The sequence below is a fragment of the Psammomys obesus genome, unplaced genomic scaffold, assembly GCF_907164565.1.
Source record: "Psammomys obesus unplaced genomic scaffold, mPsaObe1.curated_primary_1811, whole genome shotgun sequence".
Taxonomy (NCBI): Eukaryota; Metazoa; Chordata; class Mammalia; order Rodentia; family Muridae; genus Psammomys; species Psammomys obesus.
The window spans coordinates 13,985,295-14,009,629 of NW_026596162.1; the positions used below are offsets into that span (position 1 = coordinate 13,985,295).

The following is a 24,335-nucleotide window of genomic DNA, read 5'->3' on the forward strand; positions in this document are numbered from 1 at the left end:
AATGATGTGGCTGAGATCTCCAAGGCCTGACCCAGAGGAGTTTGTTGAATAAGTGACATTTAAATGTAAGCCAATGACCATTTGCTGTCATACACCATGGATGTTCAGGAATGCTATGTCATGTACCGTTCATCTAGGCTAGTCAAGCATACCCAAACAGGCTGCCACCTGAAGAGGAGAGCACTTTGCTCCTGGGCCAACAAGGTAGTGCTCACATGGACAAGGACAGTGCTCTAGGCAACAGCCAGCACACAGGGCCTGACAATGTGCCCCATAGAGGTCAAGTGCATCTTTGTGCAGGACCGGCCAGCTTTGTCTGGGATGTCTGAAACATTGGAGCCTTTGCTCACAATTGTGCAGCAGGTTGGTAGGGAGAAATCCACTTTGCCCCTAGGGCTTTTGTAGTCCATCACTGCCTTCATCCTCTTGTAACACCAGGGGGCGCACATTTCCAGGGATCCTTGCTGGATCAGGCCAAACTGTATGAGAGAAGTCCTTTGGGACACTAGCTGGAGCCACAGATAAGGGCTAGAAAATGCTGGACCTTGTCAAGGTTCCTGCCCTCCTGGAGCTGACATTCTAAGTGATCTACAGTGTAAGGCTGCGTGGTATGCAAGAGAAGGAAGCAACTCAAGCACAGAAGAGGAATCAACACTCAGGTGGGTGGTGTGAAGAGGCCCTTTTAGAGTGAGTACAGACTTGAAAATGGTTGGGACATCTTAACTTTGTTTTTGGAGGAGTGGGGAAGAGTTGGGGTTGAGGCTGGGGAATGGCCATGGGGAGAAGCAGGTAACTTGCTGGCAGTATTTGTTGAGAAGCAGGATGACAGCCTTTGCTGGCAGCATGAATAGATGAGAGGGTGGGAAGTCAAGGGCAGTACCAAGGGTTTGGTAACAGGCCTTAGTTTCCTCATTCATAAAACAAATGGTGTGAACCAAAACATTGAGAACAGTGAGTGAGCTGACACAGGTCAAAGACTGGGCAAGGTTTGTGAGTGGGCAAGGAGTGCTCAAGATGTGGTCCATCCTCTGCAGGTGGGGGCAGAGCCATCTTCTTCATCCCTGAAGTCCTCTCTGTCTCTTCCGGGTGTCACTTCCTCAGGGAAGTATGTCCTGGTTCTCTCACCCTTACCAGTCACAAACTAGATCCTAGAAGCCTTCTTACTGGCCCTGACCATGCTGATCAGCACTGTTCCCGATGCAAAAAGCCCACAAAGGTAGTGACCTACCCTCTGTGTCTCATCGTGCCTGGCATCCCTTCTCTTCAAGTTCAAAGTTCCGTGGTCAGGTTCTGCGCCACTGCTCATGGCTGGCCCCTTCTTTCCTCACACTTGCCTCATAGTCAGGGTGGAGAGGTTCCCAGTCTGGTCAGCCTGGGACAAGAACTACAGAGCTTCACACTTGTTGGATCAAGGCTTGTTCCTTCTAGATCCTCCCCTTCCTTCCTGTGAATAGCTTACATGGGCCTTCTATATGGACCTCCCTAGGACCTTTCTAGGATCAGGACTATCCTAGAAAAGCAGGTTGGCTAAAGAAAAGGGAGAAATAACACACTTGTTTATACAACTCTCTCTTTTGTTTTTGAGACAGGGTCTCTCTGGCTGGCCTGGAACTTGCTATGTAGACCAAGTGGGCCTTGAAATCCTCCTACCTCTACTTTCCAAGTGCTGGGATTATGCCCAGTGTATTTGCTACACAACTCTTGGTGTTAACCCTAGATTTTCTTTTAATATCTCTCTCTCCCTCCCTCTATGTGTGTGTGTATGTGTGTGCATGTATGAAGTGGATTCGTGTTTCTGTGTGTGCACATGGCCCCACATGCATGTGGGAGTCAGAGGAAAACATCCAGTTGTCAGTCTCTGTCTTCCATCTTGTTCGAGACAAGGTATCTTTGTTTTTTCTCCTTTCACACACCAGGTTAGCTTCAGGAGATTCTCCAGTCTCTTATCTTGCCTCGGAAGGATTATAGTCTGTCCTTTATGTGGGTTCTGGGGAATGCAAATGCAGATCTTCGATCTTGTTCAGCAACTGCTTTATCCTCTGAGCCATCTCTCTAGCTGACCTCTGTTTTACGGTGGTCGGCAGCTGTAGGGTGTGGTGTTTTGGGGGCGGGCAGTGAGAAGAACAAGCGTGTTATCTCCAAACCACACATACGAGGAGGTAAGTTTTATTTAGATTTACAGGAAGGGTACAGCTATGTTTGAAATAATCGGTCAAGCCGAAACAATATTTGAAGACATGTATGCTACTATTCTCTTGAAATGCCTTCGTTTCCATGAAAGAATTTCCTAACGGACTGTGAAACAAAAGGAAGTGGTGTCCGAGCCTGGTTTTTCCTAACCCCCTAGAGTCGGGTTGTTGGCATCCTTTTGGCAGTGCCACTGCCCACCACAGGTCATTCAAATCCCGCTTAGAGCGCGCACCACAGTCTCACAAGCGATGCTCTGTCATTCTAGGAGGCAAATCTTACTTATGGTCTCCACAGCTCGGCTCGCCTTACTCTACAAAGGCTGGGAGCGAGAGGCTGGGGGTCATCGGTGTAGCTGCCGGGTCCCCAGGCTCGGGTCGGTGGCACCCTTACCTTTGTCACGTCAAGCAGCTCCGGCCAATCACCGACTGGAGCCAGGCGGGTGCGCCGCACAACGGGCCAAGCCTTGAGCGCAATCACGACTACATCTCCCACAATGCTAAGGGAGACGTAGCTTTGCGTCACGCTAGGATCCCGCCCCCTTGATATGTAGACAAATCACAGACGCTGGCCAGATAGGAGCAAGGGACTGTGGGTTGTGTAGTCCATGCGCAGTGGGACTGCAGCCCCCAGTGTTCCCCGCGCGTCAGGGAGGAGCAGTGCGGCGGCGCGGGCGGCCGTCGGGGCTGGGCGGCGGCGGCTAAGAGGGCCCGGCTTTTGGGAGCCAAGGTGGGAGCCGGCCTCGGCGCGCGGCCACCATGTCCGCGCCGTCGGAGGAGGAGGAGTATGCGCGTCTGGTGATGGAGGCGCAGCCGGAGTGGCTGCGCGCCGAGGTGAAGCGGCTGTCCCACGAGCTGGCCGAGACCACGCGTGAGAAGATCCAGGCGGCCGAGTATGGGCTGGCGGTGCTCGAGGAGAAGCACCAGCTCAAGCTGCAGTTCGAGGAGCTCGAGGTGGACTATGAGGCCATCCGCAGCGAGATGGAGCAGCTTAAAGAGGTGAGTGGCCAGCTGCGACCCCCGCCCGGGGCGCTAAGGTCACCCTGCCCAGTGGTGGGAGGTGCCAGGGGTGGGGCAGGAGATCCAGAGTTGCGGTCCAGGGCAGTGGGGGTGAGTGATCGAGCTCGGTCCCAGTGCCCGGCTGCTGGGGTCCAAACTCCTTACAGCCCCACTCACCCGCTAGTTTTCTCTGCAGGCCTTGGCGGCCTTTTCGTTGAGGTCTGATGGTCCGCTGTGGTCATTGCTTCCTTGGGTGTGTCTGTGTAGGTAGGGGGCGAGCATTGTGTAGGTGCTGGGTGGGGGAGCAGATGATGCGCTTACAGCTGAGGCTACCGACGAAAGTGACCCTCTGGGAAAGGCTGGGCCTGGGTCTGGTTGGCCATAGTTTGTCACCTTCAAGCAAATCACTTCCCCTCTCTTGGAGCATCTGCTTTCGGCGCTGTTCTTCTGGTTTCATGACTGCCTGAGGCTGGGAAGGGGTGGATACAGGGATGAGTGAGTCGCAGCTCCTGCTTGCCTGTGGCCCTTGCCAGGCTGGCTTTCCCGGTATTCATCCCTTCAGTGTCTTATCGCCAGCTCAGCTAGCTGCTTTTTCCTCAGCTCGTTAATGGTGCTCCCACGGCTAAGATACATGGCTTCCCTCGACCACTTCCTGGCTTGCTCTACCTCCTCGACCCTGCCTGTTACTGTGATGTCTGTGTTCCTTCTGTAGTTAACATGGTCCTTTGTGTCATCCCACTGTGGGGAGAGAGGTCAGACCCTCCCAAGATGGCCAAGAGCGTGGGAAGGGGAAGTAGAAGGGACCTGGGTAAGCTTTCTGGGATGACTTAAGTGTTAGTGTCTCTCGAATCCTTCATGACTCCCCAGCCTTGTTCTGGAGACTGTGGAGGAAATGCTTTTTGGGAGAAGGACACTCTTGAGTTTGGATCAACACCTCCCTATTGTTTATGATGTGGTTAGCTCTTGGGTTATGTCTCCCCAAGCCTTAGCTTCCTCCTCTGCAAAGTAGGGGTACACTTTGCCAATCCAGAAGTATTGTTTGTAGTAGTCTGTATTTGGAAAGGCCTGGCACGTGGCCAAGCAGGTAGCTTGTTGGGTTATCTGAACAGTTTGCCTTCCTGTCAGTCTCAGTTCTGCTCTTGGGTATTGGTCACTGACTTATCTCCTTTGGTACTTCTGTTCCCAGCCAGCCTTGGGTAGGTGCCTGAACTCCTCAGTACCTCTGTTACTTTTGTGGGGAATGAATCCTTAAAGTCTAGGTAGAGCAGGGCTGGGTGAGGTCTAGAAGTGACTGCTTCTTTGGGTGGGAAGGAATTGGGTTCTCACACAGGCATCGGTAACTTTTCCAAGCCTTGCTCCACTGGCAGGGCATTGACAAGAGTGGATGGGGATCCCCGCCCTTGGGGAAAAGTGAGATTGCCAGTGAAGATCGGGGCTGTGAAAATATGGAATGGGTGTGCCCTATCCCATATCTGCCCTTCTGTCTGGGGCTCCCCCTTCCTTGGTCCTCCAGGCAGGTAGCCACTGTTAATTATAGGGCTACTCCCTTTGACATACAGATAAATTGACTTCCCACGTCCTGTGGAATGCCTGTGAACCCCTTCTGGGAAGTCCACTAGCCTCTTCTGAATTAACAGGTTTTTCTTCAGTAGTTTTTGCTGTGAAAACAGGCTGTTGGTGACAAAGCTTGTCCCCACCTCAGTGACTTCCTTTTGTCAGCTCTCTGCAGTTATTATTATGGGCACAGTCATTTTATAGCACACTGAAGAACCAGGACACACATGTAGTCTTCTCTTTATCTGAGAGAAACCCTTAGGAAATGAGGAAGAGAGTGTGATCTGTCCTTCAGGTGTCCTTTAGGTATCTGCTTAGCCTAATGCCCCCTCTTTGCTCATCCCTACACTGGCTGTATCAGTTTAGACAGACTCCCCTTTGTAAGGTGGGATAAGGTTTCTTCAGAAGTTCCTAGTAGAGTTCAGAGGCGTGTGCATTAGCCTCAGAGGGTGTTGTCAGAGTTTGTGCTAATTTGCCTCCTGTCAGCATTATGTCTGTTCCTCACACCCATGCCAGAGCAGGCCCTTGTCAAACTCTTTAATTTTGGTCAGTATTATATTTGAAGCACTAACTCTTAAACAGATCAAGATTTAAGAAGACAGTATACATGGGAAGTTTTCTCCCATACAGAGGTGAACCATCTTAGTTGTTTGTTCCTTTACTGTGGTAGATTTAGTTATAACAAGTTATGCCATAGTTGAGTTGCTTGTGCTCTTGCCTGCATTTAACGATACAGGTCTTTGAGGTGAGGAAGCTGGCTGACCTGGGTGAAAAGGTTTATGAAACCAGATCTAAGGAGAGGCATGTGGTAGGTAAGCTGACTCAGTGTTGGCCCTGCTGTCTTTATTTCTGGGTGAAAGTCTGTGTCTTGCTGATAACCAAGGCCTAGGTGTTGACTGAGGCTAGTAGAGAGGATAGCCCTTAGCCCATTTTGCTGATTTTTTAATATCGACGCAGTAAGGGCCACGTCTGTCCCAAGTCATGCTGTGCCTTTTCTCCTTATCTAGCATGGCAGGTTAGAGAATTAGATGGACTTTTGCCAGCCTGTTCATGGTCTTGAATGGCCATGAAGCAGCTTGCTGTGTCCTTAGCTGCAGCTTTGTCTGTACAGGTGTATTGGGCTGGCAGAGCATAGGTGAATGGGCTGAGTTCAGGTTTCCCATCTCTGTCAGGAGAGATTCCCAGAAACAGTTCCTGCTCCACCTGGGCTTGGTCAAAGACAGTCCTTGACATGCCCTCAGTGCTGTCCCAGTCACTTCTGGTGGTGCTGAGCTCTGTGCATCACCATGCCTATGTGGGCGGAATCCCGCACCAGGCTGGGCACAGTACCTGGCACCCACTAAGTGCTCTGTCAGCTCAGCTCCACCTCATTCAGGCTTTGAGCTCTTCACTGTAGTGCTTGTAGCACCTCCCTAGGCCTGTTTGTCTTTGCTTCAACGTTTCCCATTGCCACCCCTGAGGGCTGCTCCGTGTGTCAGGCCTTGCCAGCTTGTGGGGCCACCCTGCTTCTTCCTTCTTCCTGGAAGACCCGTTCACCTCTCCAGCGTAGACTTTCTGGCGGGCCCTTTGACTCCAGGCTTTCCTGAGCTGCTGCTTCCAGCACTTGTGTCACCTCAGGCAGAAGTGATGCAGAGGATGCACCTCAAGGTGCACAGATTAGTGCCCTACCAAATGAGGCCCAGCCTCCTGGAGTGTTTGCCTCCAGAAAGGGCAAAGTCCTGGTTTACGTTAACTTAATTAATTTTTTGGTTTTTTGAGACTGGTTTTCTCTGTGTAACAGAGCCCTATAAACCAGGCTTGCCTTGAACTCACAGAGATCTGCCTACTTCTGCCTGCCAACTGCTGGGATTAAAGACGTGTGTCACCATGCCTGGCCTCTGGTTTAATTTTAAATGCGTAGGGGGTTCCTTTGATATCCTCAGACTGTTCTTTTACCCATTTCTTGAGCAGACAGCTTTGGGGGCAGGCATGGGAGCCACAGATGTGTTTTGTGGGGCCAGGTGGGGTGTCAGTAATCTACTGTTTGTATGAAGGTGATCAACTTGAGGGTCTTGCAAATCCTTGAGACAGTTGAAAAGAGGCAGCTACAGGCATCCAGACAGTGACCTTGTGGTCTCCCTTCTGCCAGTGACTGCTGGGTACCCTCCTCCTAGGCCTGCCTTTCTGACTGTCAGGTGTGGGGCAGGGGATCATGAAGGAATTTGATAGGCCCCTTCTACTTTTAACAATGTCTTTTACATCAGACCCTGGTGCTGTTCTGAGGGGCATGGGAATCAGACACCTTTACCTGGCAGAGAATCTCTCTCAGGCATGTGAATGGTTGCTCCAGGCCAGTCCTGCTAGCATGTGGGAGGTGTGGCCTTGGCCATCTTCCACTGGACACAGGGCTGGCACAGCTGTGATGGATTGAGCCTGTCTTCAGAGATGCCAAGCATACTTTGAGGCTTAGCAGGTGGAGCCAGAGGGAGGCCCAAGCCCAGTGCTGGGAGCCTGCTGCTCTCAGGGGAGCCAGCATGCCTCAGAGAAGTCAGTCCTCGCCTGAGCAAGAGAGGAGGATAATTGCATGTGCTGCTCAGTTCTGTGATGTCAGAGGGGTGTTTGGGGACCTTGTGTGGGCACTCAGGAACTGTGTGGCCTCAAATGAGCCACACTTTTGTCTAGGCCTTAGTGGCTTAATAATGGTGCCTGTCACTACAGTCTGGCATGCTACGACCACTTAGATGGTCACTGTCCTTCCCTTAGGTCTGAACAGCCACTGTCAGCAAGAGCCGTGGCCCAGGTTCATGGGTGATTCCTGGGTTCACTCAGGGACTCAGGTCTATATTTAAGAGTGAAGAGCAGATTTGTTCTTGCCAATTGGGGCAACACTGCCACTAGTGAGTTTTTTTTTTTTTTTTTTTTTTTTTTTTAAATGTGGACTAGACAACAGGCTGTTCTTCACAAGGGGGTAAAGAATGATTTCATGGGACTGGAGAGATGGCTTAGCGGTTAAGAGCACTGACTGTTCTTCCAGAGGACCTGGGATCAAATCCCAGCACCCTCATGGCAGTTCACAACTGTCTGTGACTCTTAAGATCTGACACCCTGATACATGCATACCAAACCCAATGCACATTAAAAAAAATGAAAATAAATAATTTAAAAATAAGAGAAAAAAAAAAAAAGAAGAAGAAGAATGACTTAATTTCTTTTTGGTACTCCCTGCCATGTTGTGAAGGTAGTGTGTGACAGACCATTTAGGCTCATGCCCATTTAGATTCAGATAGATGAGGTTTGGGCTCCAGGCTTTTTCTGGTTCAGTGTTCAGAATGGCTCCTCAAGCCCACTCTTGAAGAAGAAAAGAGTAGTGTGGCTGTTCTTTCCTCTCCAGACCAAACCTGGAGAGTTTGGAGGTGAACAGAGGTAGGTAGAGGCTAAGGGCCAGCGCCAGTGCTCCAGAACTTCCCTAAAAGCCCTGTGGCCACCCTGTAAGGTAGATGATGGCATTGAAGAGTGGAGGGTTGCCTTACTGCTTAGAAATCATTATTTAAAATTGCACGTTCTAGGAGCTTCAGAATAGACCAAAGCATCCAGTGTGCCGTGAGGAAAGGTGGGCACACTGGGTGTTTCTGCTTGCTGGTTCCTCTTCTCCTGAGTATGTGACAGATACAGACACCATGATACAGAGAAACTGTGATGCATCTGTCACAGTTTTCAAAAAGTAGGTGACTGTAGATTTTTTTTGTTTTGGTTTGGTTTTTGTTCTTGGGGATTATAGTCATGCCCCACCACCTCAGACTGAAGAGTTACAGCTTTAAGCAGAGCAGAGAGAAGGATTGCAGTGAAACCTCCATGCTCCTGCCTACCCTTGCGGTTTCTCGCTGTGGCCAGTCTCACTTCTGTGCCTCAGTTCATCTTGCTTTTTTACTTCTGTAGTAGTAGCTTTGTGGAGAAGTATAAAGAGTATTTTCTCATAAAACAAGAGCTAGTGAGTTTTCAAGCCTGAAATCTAATAATTCCCTAGTGTTGTCTGTCTGAGCATTACTTCAGTTTTCCCAGTTTGGGTCAGTTGAGATTTTTAGAGTTATCTGTCCCAAAGTGATTGATATATGAGGAAAAGATATGAAAATAATGGGAATTTTGCCCTTGCCTGTGTGTAATTTCATTCATAGAAAACACCAGAGGGTTGGAGACGTAGCTAAGTTGGTGAAGTGCTTGGCAAGCGAGCGTGAATCCCTGACTTTGATCCTCAGTGCCGATAAACAGGGTGAGAGGGTGCACACTGAATCCCGACGCTTTTGAAGTGGAGGCAGGAGGGTCAGGTCAGGGTTTTTCCTCAGCTGCATGTTCAAGGTCAGACTAAACTACATAAGCCCCTGTCTTAAACAACATTAGTGAACACAGAGCCCTGGGCACAGCTGACTTGCACATCTGATTGGACACGACTGTACCAAGTGAAAATCTTCTTCCACCTAACAGAAGCTCCAGAGCTGCCAGTCTGTGACACCAGATACTCACCAGCCCCTCAGCGCCTTGTTAAAATCAAGTGTCATGTGCCAGGATTTCTGTGTGTTTAACCATTGACTCTCAAGCTGTGCTGTCTTTTTATCATTAATTTAAAACAGTCACTTTAGGAGCATTCTGGAGGTATAGAAACATTGCAGCTAGTACAGAGAGTCTTGGTGTGGACACCCCCTACCCCTCTCATTCGTGTCATGCGCTAGTATGACACATTTGTTACAGTGATAAGCCAGTTACTGGGGAGTTGTCCTAAAGCCTGTACTTAGCCTAGGTTGGTTTTGCTTTTACCTGGAGTCCTACTTCTAACTCATCTGTGACATCACACTGCATGGGTCATCATGTCTTCTTAGGTTACTTGAGTTGTGGTGGTTTCTCAGACATTTCTTATTTTTGGTGGCTTTGACAGTCACCAAGATAGGTCAGGTGTTTTGTGGAAAGTCACTGATAGGAATATTTGGTCTTTAGTCTTATTGTGACTCTTTTGTTGTTGTTGTTGTTATTAAGCATACTACTCTGTGTGGTAGTATTCAAGTGGACATATGTATAGAGGCCAGAGGTTAGTTGGGTATCTTCTTTAATTGCTTCTCACTATATTTTTTGGGACAGGGTTTTTTACTGAAGATAACAGTAGCTCACTGATTCTGGCTGGCTGGCCAGTGAGCAAGACCCTTTCTCACTGTTCTCTTGTCTCTGCCCACCTAGTGCTGGGCTTGTAGCTGCCTCTTACATAGGTGCCTTTATCTGAACTTGCTTGAGCAGTGAGAACTGTACTGATTGAGTCATCCACCATGTCCCCAGCCCTTGTTAAGCACCTTTTTAATGTTTCTGATACGCCAAGATGTTCCAGACTTAGTTCTGGAATCAGCCGTTTCTCCCAAGAAGCCCTAGTTGTCTTAGATGAGAGAGGTACTAGAAACAAAGATCTAGCTGCTCCTTGTCCCAGGTTTTGGCTAACGCTGGGCCCTTCCAGCTGCAGAGTGAGTAGTGTGTCTGCTGAATCCTGTATACACACACCTGCAATGTGAACTCGTTACTGCATCCAGTTTCACCCATCACCACATGCTTCGTTCTCACCAGCTGCTGATCTGGAACCTCCTACTCCAGCCGTGAGACCCCTGGCACCTGCCATCTGTCACACTGTAACTTGCTGGTCCCAGCTCACACGTGCACACAGATGGTTTGTGTGTACCCCAGTACTTCATCAGCTTTTTGCCTTCCAATCTACAGATTTCACTATTCCTCACTTATCCCATCATAATATTTCTGCCCCACTCACTTGTAATTTTAATTATGCATTCCATCCTAGCATCTCCAATATAGTTTTAAAAACCATTCACATGTATTAAGATTTTTTATTTACTTTTTTCCCCTGGTGTTATCTGGCGTTGAAAGATGCATAATATCCTTTCAGTCATACAGAATTATTTTCCAACTTGAAAAAGAATCCCTTGCATCTCCCCCCACCAAGAAATTTTTCACCCCATTGAAATTTTTACCATCTCTGTAATTTTATAATCATAAGAACATCATCTGATTGAAACCATGTAAGATGCATCCATGTCTTCATCTTCTCTCATGTGTGACCAACTGTTCACCCATTAAAAGGGAATTTGGTTGCTTCACTTTTTTCAATTATGAATAAAGCTACTGTAGGCAGAAGTTTTCAAATCATTTGGGTAAATATATAAGGGATGTTTAAACTGTGTTTAGCAGTGCAACTCCAAACTGGCGGTCCATTGGTAGTAACTGACAGCTCCTGCTGCTGCCATTCTTGCTAGCCTTCTCTGCTGTGGCTAGATATTGGCCGTTCTTATGTGTGTATAATGGAATGTAGTTGCTGTTTAGTTTGCATATCCCCTAGGATGCATGACCCAGCATCTTCTCACCTTTTTATTTCATCATCATCATTTTCCATGCTGAGGTTGGAACCCAGGGCATTTTTCATGTGCCCCTTTGTCTTCAGTATAAGTTGATACTTTCCTGACTGTTTGGTCATTTTCAAACCAGTTGCTTGCTTTCTTATTATTCAATTGTAAGTGATCTTACTAATATATGTGTAGCGCAGCAAGTACTTAGCTGTTTTGGGTCTGTCTCAGACCATGCTAGTCTTTTCAGTATCTTCGTAGTGTCTTTGACAGACAGGTGTTTTATTTCATGCCGTTCTTGTTCCTGTGGATCATGTTTTTAGTGTTACAAACTGCATAACCAAACTCAAGGTCATGTAGATGTTTGTTTTTAGCTACCTTCATAGTTCTGCAGTTTTCATGTGAGACACTTAACCTGTTTTGAATTGAGTTTTGTGAAGAGTTTGAGGCTGTGTTTGTCTATTTTGTGTGTGGGTGCCCAGTTGGTTTGGCATGGCTAGTGTTGTCTTTGCTCTTCTGTCTTACATCATTTGGTAGTGTTTGAGTGGCTCTCCTTCTGGGTCTCGCTGTTTTTTTCCATTGAGCTCTGTGATCTTTCTTTTGCTATTACAATGCTGTTAACGGTGTGTTAGCCACTGTATTGGACTTCTGTCTTTTAAAATTAATTTACATATGTGTGTATGAGAGAAGGGAGGGAGGAAGGAATGTGTGTGTAGTGGTACATGCAACTCTGCACTTTCGCCGAGACCAGAGGAGGGCATCGGATGTCCTGTTTTTACCCTCTTCCTTTGAGACAGGGTCTCTCACTGAACCTGGAGCTATGCTGGTGGACAGCATGTTCCAGTGACCTTTCCCCTTTTGCCTTATGTTAGCTCCACCCATCACTGGGGTTACAGGAATGTATTGCCATGCCTGGCTTTTTAGGTGAGTACTTGTGGATTTGAACTCAGGTCTTCAAGCTTGCATGGTAAGCACTCTTACCCACTGACCCATCTCTTCTTTATGTGTTTCTCATTTCTAATTTTGTAAACCCCACTCCATGCCTGTGTGCTTGGAGGTCAGAGGACAGCTTATGGGAGTCAGTCCATGGGTTGCCTTTCTCCTTATTTGTAAGAGCTGGAGTTGGAAACACCACCATACTCTTAGAAATCCCAAGGGTGGGTGAAGCTCAGAGGACTGCCTCTCCCCCCACTCCCAAGAAATCATCTTTGTTTGGTGACTTGAGCTTGTCTGTACCCTTCCTTAAAGGACTCCCATACAGCCCCATACTGTATGGTCTTGGTGAGGGTTAGAAGGATTGCTTTTTTTCCAGATACCAGCTGTGGTTTGCATTGTAGCTCTGGCTGCAGCTGTAGCTGCAACCACGGTTCTTGTTATTATAGTCGGACTGCCTCTTAGTCCTCTTCCTATTACTTTAACAGAATATCAAAAGCAAAGGGTCTTATTTGAGCATATGGTTCTGGAGGCTGGGAAGTCCAAGAGCACAGCACCTGGACTTGCTGGCCTTCTGATGAGGGCCTGGTGCTGCTCAACTCATGGTGTAGAGCAGAGGGGAAACAGGTGTGTGGCACCCATCATTCATGAAGGTTTCCCTCCTGTGACCCACCTCCCAGAGCTGCTGCATTGTGGGGGACAAACTTGTTAAGCTAAAACAGACTATGATACAGTTGTGTAGCCTCTAGAGGAGGATGTCCAGGGCGACGGGTTTGTGAGGGTCATGTGACAGCATGAGAAGGAATGGAAGGCTCCCCAGGGTGACTTGACAAGGCCAAGGCATGGTACAGCATGGGGACTGGAGGAAACAGCCATGGTCACTCCAATTTAGGACACACATTCCCAGCATGCTTTAATCTGAGCTAATGAAATCACTTCAAGGTATGCAAGTCCCTTGTGTCCATAGAGGACCAGGGTTGGATGTGCAGCCAAGGTACACGTCACCACTCCATCCTGAGACAGTGCTGCAGAGCTGCATGAGGTACACAGGCTCAACTCCAGAACCTTCAGAACTAGAAAATGGAGCGTATCTGCTTCTACAGCCTGTGATGGTCTCTCATCTCTCTTGGGTTCTTTTCTTGTTTATTGGTCCTATAGTGAGAAACCCTCTAGGGCCTGGGTGGAGATGGCCTGTCCTTGATATTCTCCTGTCATTTTCTAACCATGAGCCTGACTGATTTCTCTTGCTAAAATAGGCTACTGAGGTGAAGGAATGTAATGAGGGCTAGAGACAGTAAGAAAAGTGGCTGCTGCCACATGTACCTGTGGTCTGTAGCCGAGCCTGGTTCAGGCTGCTCTGCCTGCCTGTGGAGTTGTCTTCATCTGGCCCGGAAGAGATGTGAGCTGGATGCTGCCCGTAGGGCCTCTAGGCCCCTCCTCCTGTCCTGACCACAGACTGCTAAATGGAAGTCCTGTGCTGGGCCAGCTGCTGTGGAAGATGATGGCTGGTCCCCAGGCCCCACTGCAGGGCTCTGTGTCCTTGGATAGGGAAGTCAGGGTCTCTAGAGATCTCTGCCAGTCCCAGGGCTCAGCTGGCAGGAGCCTGCCTGCTGACACCAGGGCAATTAGGGTGTAATCTTCTCTAAATGGCACCCAATTCTGGCTAAATCCCTTCTGCCCAGGGATGAATCCCCAGTTTTCTAAAAGCAGCTTAACATTTGGACACTGCCCAGGGCAGCTGGGGTTCTCAGCTGGCAATGGAATGGCCCATGTGGATTGACACGGTCCTCATAGGGAGTGGAGGGTTCTAACAGACAAAAAGCAGTGCATCCCTATGCTGTTTTGGGGTCCCTCCGGGCCCCTGGTCCTAATGAGCATCATAGTTGTAAGCATAGGGCTCCTTGGGGAGAGGAAGCCATGTGTCGGCTGCCTTAGCTTCTTGCTGCTGTTGTGTCTTTGGAGAGGCCTGGGCTTGGTGGCCTCCTGAACACCTGCCATTTGATGTCTGAGTCCTGCTGGGCTATGAGGTTGGGCAGAGGTAGATGGTCATTGTGCCCACATGGCTCCTCACCTTCCTGGAAGCCCTTACTCTTTCTCATAGGGACTTTGCTGCAAAGACAGAGATGTGTTTTGAAAGTTAAAAATACGACAAAACAAAAATCCCTGGTGATGCCCTGAGGTGAAGTGTCTAGCTTTTCCGAGCCCCAGTTTGCTTAAATGGGGATGTAAAGTGTATAAGGCACATGATGAAACCCCTTTTTCCTCTCTCTGTTTCTGGGCCCCTTGTGCTCAGAGTTGTCTGTGTCTGTGCTCAGGAAGTGTCCTTTAAACAATTGTGGAGAATGTCTATTGAAAGTCCTCCTTAGAACCTTCTCAGCCAGTAGGAGTGGGTATAAACAGCTGGCTGGGGTTGGGGTGGGGTAGGGTCTCCCATGATGTCCCTAGGGTCCCTTTAAAGGAGTTGGCAGGTCCGTGTGCCCAGATCTGCCTACACACAAGATCATGTGGGACTTTAAAATATTCCAAACTCAGACCACACCCAGGATGATTAAATCCTCATTGGTATTGATGCTTCTGAAATAATTCAGGGCTCTAAGTGGGAACTTAATTCCTGTCTCTGAAACTTGCCACCATTATCCACTGATTGTTAACTGATCCCTGGATACCAGGGGCTGTCCAGGACACCTTGTGCCCATCTTTGGAGTATGCATGAGCCTGGGACATAACTAGTGGAAATGAGGAAGACCTAGGAGAGGGCTAGCCTGGGAGCTACTCCTGCTACTCCTCAGTCACTAGGGTGAATGTACAGCCAGTGGTGGGGGTAGGAAAGAGGAGATGCCCCTCTTCCAAGACCAGCCTACGCAGTCCCACCCTGTATCCTCAGCATCTTGGACTTGCCATCTCCATCTGCCGTTACACAGCTGTGTCCTCATATGTCACCTATTTGTTACCCGTATCCTGAGTTTTATCCCCATCCGTTTCTGCATCTGCTGAGGAGGCACATGCTCCTTGCCATTTTAGTGCACTAGGCAGCCTCTCGCTGTGCATTGTCGAGATAGTCGTGCCTCAATTTCTGCATTGGTTGGCAGTGGTGTTGGCCTAGAGAACATTCTGCTGTTCTGGGACTGCTGCTGGACTCTCTCTCACTGCATAAGTAGGCCTAGCCCTCCCCGCTGACCCTATGGCCAATCTTACATCATGAACTATGCTCAGAAAGATGCTAGAGGATAAGGCCTCTTCCAGGAGTGTGCAGGGGCTTTGGAAGGGGTCACCAGCATGCAGGTCCACTTCCCTGGAGGAGGGTCTGAGGCTAAGTGCTTCTTTACAGAACTGCCTGACTCTTCATACTGAGTAAAGACAGTGGCCATACTCTTGACAGGAGAAGTCCCTTTTGTGGCCTCTGTTGACACTCTGTTCTGAGATATGGCCTGATTGAATTGCAGGATGGAAGTCACAGGGCTCTTTTCAGCCACCCAGAAAGCTCTTTCTTTCTATGGGAGCTTGGTGGGCTTTCGTTAGAGGCTGCTTGGAGACCCTGTGCTCACTGTTGGGATTCGTCTGAATTCTTGTGAGGGAGAATTGAGTTTTGTTTTAAACCAGGCTGTATTTTTAGGGCATCCTCTGACCCCAAAGGGTGTCTGTCCTATAGTGAGCTGCTATTCAGATGATAGTTTTCATAGATTTATTTATTGGTGCTGGGGAGATGGTGGTTAAGAGCAGTGGCTGCTCTTCTGGAGGACCTAGTTTTAATTCCTAGCACCCTAATGGAAGCTCCCAACAGTTTATAACTTTAGTTCCAGTGACTAGGTGACCTTTTCTGGCTTTTAAGGGTACCAGGGACATGTGCAGTACACAGATATACATGCACACAAACACCCATATGTATCAAATAAATAAATAAAAATTTAAAAAATTTTATTTTTAAATTATGTTTATCTGGCTGGGCAGTGGTGGTGCATGTTTTTTAATTTCAGCACTTGGTGGACGGGGAACAGAGGCAGGCGGATCTTTTAGCTTGAGGCCTGCCTGGTCTACAGAGTGAAATTGAGTACAGCCAGGTCTACACAGAGAAACCCTGTCTCATTAAAAAAAAAAAAAAAAAAAAAAAAAAGGTATGTGTGTGTTATGTTTGGACATGTGCATGTGAACATAGGTGCCCATGGAGACCAGAAGAGGGAGTTGAATTCTCCAGTGCTGGGGTACAGGCAGTTGTAAGCTGTTTGGTGTGAGTGCTGGGGACAGAACTCAGGTTCTTTGCAAGAGCAGCACATTCATGGAGCCATCTCTCCTGTCCTACTTCTCATTTTTAAAATTGAGACACACGTGACACACATAAGTAGCTACAACTGACTCTCATGAAGGTCTACACACAGGACCATCTGTTCTGCTGCAGTGACCAGAGACCCACTCAATATGTGGTTCCTCTCAGCCCCCATGGTGTATGCGTGCATGCTGGGAGCGAACAGCAGCCCCTGTGGACCATGCACCAAGCTTTGTGGTGATGCATGCATCTGTTGCATCTTCCTTAGGGGATGGTATAGCTCCTTTCCCGTCCATGCATTTGAGGGCAGGCTGCCAGTGAGGAGATTCCTTCACTTCCTGCTTTGCTGCCTGCTACCTGTGTCTAGGGAGGCAGGGCTAGGTGTCAAGAGGGAATTGATTTTCTGTGGGAAGTTGGGTGAGACTCTGGGCTTGTTTTGCTTCATCTGAAATAGGCCTTCCTGCTGCTTGAGTCCAAGCGTCTCAGGATCCAGGCCACACCACAGGTCTTCCTGCTCTGGAATGAGATGGTTCCTGTTCCCTAGAGCATTCTGTGAAACAAGCAGGAGTTGGTCAGGCTCTGTGACTTCTGGCTCATAAGTGTCTGACTTTTTGCTCCTTCTGTCAGACTGTCTTGGGGAAACTTGTTTGGAGACGTGTTCTCAGAGCTGTTTTCTCAGTTCTAGAAGGACTTAGTATTCCTATTCCTGTGAGGAGCTAGTGAGCTTCTGTCAGGGCAAACTGAAGTGCAGTGACCCTGAAAAATATTGGTTTTCTTCTTTGGGACCATTCTTGTTTACCTTTTAAAATATCTTTTCAGATTTATTTTATTTTGTGTGTATGCGTGCTTTGCCTGCATGTATGATACCTAAGGGTTTTAACAGCTACTGTCGTTGTCTTTTGGGTCTTCATCAGAGCTGGAACAAGCCTGTGCTTATAATAAGCCTGAGTTGTCTCCATATTTTGTAGCCCAAGGCAGGTAGAGCTGATGTGACTGGAAGTTGGGAGAGCACACTTCAACGTAGCCAACCCAGTAAAGCTGCCTCAGAATCTGCTCCTGCTGTGTTTGGACAGCCCCACCTCCCACTGTGCTGTTCTGCCCACTTGTGTCCAGTGCTCGAATGGAATTCTCACAGGCCTCAGGCCTTCCTGTTTTGGATCCAGTTGGTTACCAGGATGGAAAAGGCAGTAGCTCTATCTTCCCTCTATGCCCCATCCAGATCTACATAGTTCACCCTTTCTGCTGGTGCTTTGTTGCTGTCTGTGCATTTGTCTACGGGGTGAGTTGGTGCGCATTATGTACTGTGAACCTGCAGTCCATTTTTTTCTTTTAGCACTGTTTCCTGTCCAGTTTATTCTTTTTCGAGATTGTGTCTTTCATTAGGTGGCCTTGAACTTGAAACCTTTCTGCCCTGCCTCCCAAGTGCTAGGATTATAGGTGTGCAGCACCATGTCTGGTTCTGTGCTGTTTTTAGGACAAGGTCTCATTGTTGGCTCTGGTTCTCCTGGAACTTGCTAGATGGACCAGGATGGCCCCAGGCTCTCAAGAGATCTGCCTGTCTCTGCTTACCAAGTGCTGTGATTAAAGCCCTGAACCACTATGCCTAGCTAGTTTTATGTTCTTATATCAGTTTTTTGTTGAAAGTGCATTTATGAAAATGGGATCTTTCACCTTGCCTGTGATGCCATCTATTTCATTACTCAGTGGTAATGAACTCCATGGAGTGGATTCCGACTTTAGGTGCATTTATTTGGCTTGGGGTTTTATTAACCTTTAAGTATAATTACACAGTGCACAGACATGCAGATGCATGTGTGTGTTGGCTCCCTTTCTTTTTACATTCCAGTTGGAATGGCCACAGCTCCATGCTTGTGTGTCCAGTAACACCTTAGGTACCCTGTCCCTGCTGTTGTGTTATTCTTTACATTTATGTATGTGTGTGCGCACTCACACAAGCACACACATGTATGTGCATGTCTGTGGAGGTTGGATGACAACTTGGGAGTGGTGCTCTGCTGTCATGTGGGTTCTGGGGACCAAGCTCAGGTCATCAGGTTTGGTGACAGGTGCTCTCATTCATTAAACAGCTCACTGGCCCAGGTTATCTTTATTGGAACGTAATGGACTTTCTGTTTGCTGTAAAGTTTCAGTCATGGTAGTTTGAAAAGACTAAGAATTTATTTTACTTAGGTGTGTTTGTGTGTAGCTGTGTGCATGTATGCAGCACCTGCTGAGGCCAGAAGAGCGTGCAGACCCTCTGAACTACAGTTACAGGTGGTTGTTAGTTGTCATGCGGGTGCTGGGAACCCAACCCAGGTCCTCCACAAGAACAAGTTTTTAACTCCTGAGCCATCTCTTCACTCCCCTGCCCCTGTATTAGTTTTTAAAGTTAGAGAGCTTTCACTTTGCAATTGTACAGCCCAATGATTCATCACACTGAATGCGGCCAATGAGAGAGCAAGAAGGCATGTGTGCTCAGCCTTCTGCAGCAGCTTTCTGGGTCTTCATGAGTTGCGGACACCATGGGTTGATCTTGCTTGCTTTGGTGTTTCTCGTGGATCCACATGTTGCTTGTTTTAGGTGTGTTCACTGCATTATTTTGTGAAGTTGATTATTCTTGTGGTGCCTGTAGGTTGTTCACATTTCTTGCTGCATGGTGATTGCCTGGGGGTGTACCATACTTTCCTCATCCAGTGTCAAATAGACCACATTTGGGTGGATGCTGGATACCCTTTTCAGGGCAGAATGGCTGGGCGGTGGAGGGGAAGCCCACAGACAGACGGCACAGCTATGTGCAGAGTGCTTACCCTTACTTTCTTCACTGCGGGCCTATGGCGTTGCCATTGGCTTTAAAAGTAGCCATTCTGATCGGTGCAGTAGCCCCTTTGCAGAGATGTTTGCCTTCTCCATGGATGGTTCTCATGTTCTGACTATTGAAGACCATAAAGAGTTGTGAGGACCTTTGTTGGGTGTCCCTTTGAGCATCTTTCTTGTTCTCAAGAATCACAGTGCGTACCCTTTACTGTCAGGCAGCAGCTCTAACACAGTGCTGAGGAAGGAAACAGCAGTTGGGGGAGCAACCGCTCAGATCTAGTTGTGCTCTGCCCTGACACAGCCTTGACCTCACCTGGGTGTCTGCCTCCCGACCAGGAGTTCTTAGAATCTTGAGGTAGGGCTGAGTGCAGTAAAGTGCCTAAGGAGACCTACACACTGGTAGGCGCTATTCCTACTAATAATAAAATGAAGAGACCTCAACCTGGTGTTTGTTGTCAAAGACATACAACAAATGTGGCCTGCATGTGGCGAGACTAGATGCCCATCTCTGCAGCTGGAGTGGACAGGGTGTAGCCCCTGGGAAACAGTCTGGTTCCTTGAAGAAAGCCATCCTGGAGCTACAGTGTAACCTGGCTGCCCCCCCAGCCATGTGCTCTATTTGTGCCCGACGGAACAATTCAGGGAGGAGGGCTTTATTTTTTTGACCCATGATTCAGGAACAATCCATTATGGCAGCTGTGGCTTCATGCTTGGTGGCAGGCGCTTGTAGCACAGCTGGTCACAGTTTAGAAGACTGAGAGGAGAGGGATCTTTGACCTGAAGCAGAGTTGAGTTATGGCCAAGTCCTGTCCCCAGTGATCCCTCCCTTTTAGGTAGTGCCACCTTCTAACAGTTCCAGAGCCTCTCCAGATATCACCAACTAGCTAGGGACATCTTGTTGAAACACATGAACATTCAAATCATGACAGATGACCAAGAGACTTAAAATACACATCTACACAAAAATGTACAGGTGAAGGCCTGGCATCATGGCACATGCCTGTGATTCCTGCACTCGAGAGATAGGGCAGCTGAATCGCAAATTCAAGGCCAGCTTGGGCTATATAGCGAGTTCAGGCCAGCCTGGGCTACGTAGAAAGACTTTGTCTGAAAATGTTGAAAGGCAAAAGTCTCAAATGAACAAAACCAAAAATTCCTCAAAGACTTTTAAGTGGATCATAGTACTATTATTCTTTGTTTGTTTTTTTAAGACAGGGGCTCTGTGGAGCTCTGGCTGTCCTGGAACTTGCTCTGTAGACCAGGCTGGCCTCAAACTTAGAGATCTACCTGCCTCTGCCTCCCAAGTGCTGGGATTAAGGGTGTGCACCACCACCACCACCCAGTACTGTTATTCTTGATGGCCTGGAAAGAGAAACAACACAAATGTTCATACATGATCAATGGATAAACATGTGGTCTTGCTGTACCATAGAATAATATGAATCTATAAAAAGGAATTGAGTGCTGATAAAAGCTTATAGCATTCATGGACCAGAAAAATGTACTACATGAAAAAAAGAAGCCACGTAAGACCAATAATATATGAACTTCATGAAATGTCCAGAAATAGACAAATTTATAGGATCAGAAAATAGATTGTTGGTTTTCTGACTCTGGGAAATGGGAGCTGGATAGTTATCACTAATGGGGACAGGCTTTCTCTCTGAAGAGGGGTGTTAGTGATAGTTGTTACACAATTATAAATGTACCCAAAAAACACATTGGGTTCAATTTCACTGAATTCAAAAGATGGCTGTCCATGGATGGGCTGTGTCTTTAAAATGTGGGCTGTGTGTGGCTCCTGAGGATGCGGCTCAGTTGGGAGAGTGCTTCTCTAGTGCACACAAAGCCCTGGATTCCATCTGCAGTTCCACATTAGTCAGGGTGACTATGCAAAGCCCAGCAGGCCAGAGGTGCAAACAGGATCAGGAAGTTCAGAGTCCTACTTGGCTACATAGCAAGTTCAAGGCCAATCTGCAATACAGGAGTCCCTGTCTCAATAACACAAAAACATACAAAACATTTTTAATGGACAGGGAGAATATTTGTTTGCAGAATTTCTAGGTAAATGTCTTCACAGTCTAAAGAAATCATCAAAGGATCCAAGGCTCTGTACCTGTGGTATCCATATGAAAAGAATTGCATGACATTGAGAGATAATTTTAGCTCACTAATATTTAACCTTTCTTATTACTGTGTTTATAATTTTCACTGAATAAATGTCACTTTTATTGAAATTGGCATCTGTGGATTATGTGCTTTGAGGTAGAGATTATACATTTAAAATTATGTATTCCTAACCGAACAATTTACTTTGAAGATTTGTTATTTATTTATCTTACTTTTAATTCATTTTGGGGGAATCCCTTTTTAAATTCCTTTAAATAATTATGTGTGGCAGTTGATAGTCCATCTCCTGACGTGGCTTACTTATGCTTTGGCCTATCATGTTCCTTAGCACACACTAAATGTGCATTTTGCTTATCCACATTTGAGTTCCAGACATGGTCTTCTCATGACTGAATAATTCTTAAAGCAGGTTCTGTTTATTGGGTTTGCTGAGTTGTCAATTCCATGATCAGCATGGGATTGGTCTTTGAGCACCTGCCATTTGGAAGGGAAGATTTGCTGAGATTCTTTTGGTGCTCCCATCTGAGTGGATGAGGTAGTGGCCAGGGACCCAGGTCCTCGACTCGGGTGTCCAAGTCCTACTATGTGGTTTGCCCAAGGAAGGGTGGTGGAGCCATGGATGTGGGAACTCAGCTCTTAAATAGCTCCCCAGTCTGGGGTGCTGCCTGCACATTTGTCAACCTCAGCGGTTGCTACTGAGTAAAAGGACATACTAATGGTTACTTTGCATTTTGTTTTCTGTGTCCATCTCTGCTGTGTGAGGTTTTCGCTTGCTACTTTGTTCAGAGACAAGGAACAGCTCTTTTTATCATTAGTGTTTATTTTTAGTGGCTGCCTTTCCCCTGCACAGTCCTGCTGGACAGCCATCCCTGAGTGTTGATAAGATGTTTCTATTTTTTGTTTATTCTGTTTCCTGTTGTTTGGTTCTGTATGCCTTTCCTGACACAGACATAATTAAGAGATTATTTTCTTTTTTCATTTTTGTGTGTTTGGGTACATGATGACATAGTTTTTCTGTTGTGTTTATTTTTTCAGAACAGTTTTAGATTCATAAAAAACATGAAAATATATTTGTTCTGGAGCGCACAAACATGCTAGCAGCTTCTTCCTATTTTAGATCACTACATGGTTCACAGCCATTTCTGATAGTTTCTCTTACAAACAGCTCTGTTTGGGAAGATTGTGGCTGTCCTACAGGGGAGGTCCCTGATGCTCCTACTACCTACTTAACAATTTTACGTGTTGTATACTAGCCTCTTCCAGTCAGCACAGGTTTAATCAAACTTTGCTTATACATTTAATCTCTTAATGCTGTAAATTCTTTCTCTAAATGAATGGTGCTGAGCTTGTGTCTCTACCAGCTTAGTATCCAGGGCTCCATCTTGAATTTAGTAAGAGTTGATATCGTGTGGTGTCCTGTGGAATTGTGGTAATGCATGACCCTGAGCAGCCACATGGAGCTGCCCAGGGTGGAGCAAGGCCTACAGGCCCATCAGAGTGGTGCCTCCCAGGGCAGTGTCTCTCTTCCTGGCCACCTCAGCTCTTTTCCAGGCCTTTAGGACATTGGAGTCCCCTTTGTAGCAGCCACTGGCTTGTGTCTGTGAGTGGATGGCGGCTCCTTCAGTCTGTGAGCGTCCTGGGGTCCTGATACTATACAACATTTGCACCATGGGTGCCCATCGGAGGCCAGGCATGCAGTACCACTAAATGCAGTTGTTAAAGGTTAATAGGATGCATGTGCCAGCCTTTGGCTCTAATTTTAACAGGCCTAGATACAAAGACAGGTGCTGTGATTGGCCCCATGTCCCTTTTCTGTGTGTTCTGGTTGGGAGCAGATGAGAAGCATACCTTCTCTGCTTCTCTAGCCTCACCAGGAACCAAACAGCATCTCCATTTCAGCAGGTGGTAGAAGGGCCCTGCCCAGCAGGCATGCCAGGATGGGCAGCTGGTACAGCTTAGGGATGGCTGAGATTCCAGGCCCAGCCTGATACAGGCGTGGTGGCCCTTTTGGGACAAGTGTGGAACCCACAGTCTGTGGGTAGGCAGTGCTGGATCAGCCCAGACAAAGACTTGGAGGATCTTGGCTTTGTTGTGGAATCTGCTTCTTGGAACAAGTCTTGTCTCATTAGATTGCAGAGGCTGGCTCCCTGGCTTACCAAGCATCATGCCTGCTGCAGTATATGTTTAAACTGGTTTAGGAAGAATTCTTTGGGATAGCCCTCCTGGAAGACTCTTCCTGGTTTGTTAGTATAAGTCTTCCCTAGGGACCCAGGCCCCCATGGATAGTGTGAGGTACAGAGGGCTTGTGTTCAGTTCCTATTCCTATTCAGTTCCTGTTTTTAACCCCCCCCCACCCCCTCCACCATATTATCTGTTTGAAGGGTCAGTCCGCAGTCTGTACTGCTGGTACAGAAGAGTAGCTCTCAGTGAGATGGCCACATTACATTACTCTCTGGATAGTGGTAAGTGGTTGGGGCTCTTTGTAGGTAAGGAAATCTCCTATAGGCATTGGTAGAGAGCCAAGTTGCCATTCTGCCTGACTCTAAAGCAGGAACCTTGTGGGGTCCTTTGGACCTGGCCAAATAGGGAAAGATGGTGAGGGGTAGATACTGATCTCTAAGTCCTCATCCTTTTAATTAGTAGGCTGGTTGTGGATAACCCTGGCTTGGTACCCATGTTCTCTCAAAACAGGGCTGGACATCCTCATATCCAGCCCTGGGAATTAGCCTTGTAGTCCTCTTGTACAGCTGCAGTCATCTGGTAGGTTCCATGAATAGTAGGCATTGAGCTCTTGTAGACCCCAGCCTGTGTCTTGCTGCCCCACCTGCACCGACCTTCTTCCAGGGTCTAGTTTCAACTGCCCTTCCTGCCCAAGCCTTTTGTCTTCCTTGTCCCCTGGTCCCATCCATATCATTGCTCATGCTGTTTTCTTACCTGTGGTACTCTTCTCACCGTGCTTGGTTTGAAATTTGCCCCTTAGGGCCACTGTGATTTTTCTTCCTACCCAGAGCTTCTCGTCTCCTGTCTTAGTCACATTTGACAGGCCCACTGGGGTCCCACTAGGGTCCCACAGACTATCCCAAGTCCCATCTC

General features: G+C 47.7%; 1 protein-coding gene across 2 annotated transcripts in view; it reads left to right on the forward strand.

The window, feature by feature from the left end:
- Positions 1 to 2,822: 2,822 nt before the first annotated feature.
- The window catches only part of Bicd2 (BICD cargo adaptor 2), a 45,529-nt gene continuing 24,016 nt past the window's right edge, over positions 2,823 to 24,335 (forward strand). For both annotated transcript variants that reach the window (XM_055595148.1, XM_055595149.1), the window contains exon 1: positions 2,823 to 3,185. In XM_055595148.1, coding sequence (XP_055451123.1) covers positions 2,946 to 3,185 — 240 coding nt within the window. In that variant the 5' untranslated portion in view covers positions 2,823 to 2,945. The remainder of the gene's footprint in view (positions 3,186 to 24,335) is intronic.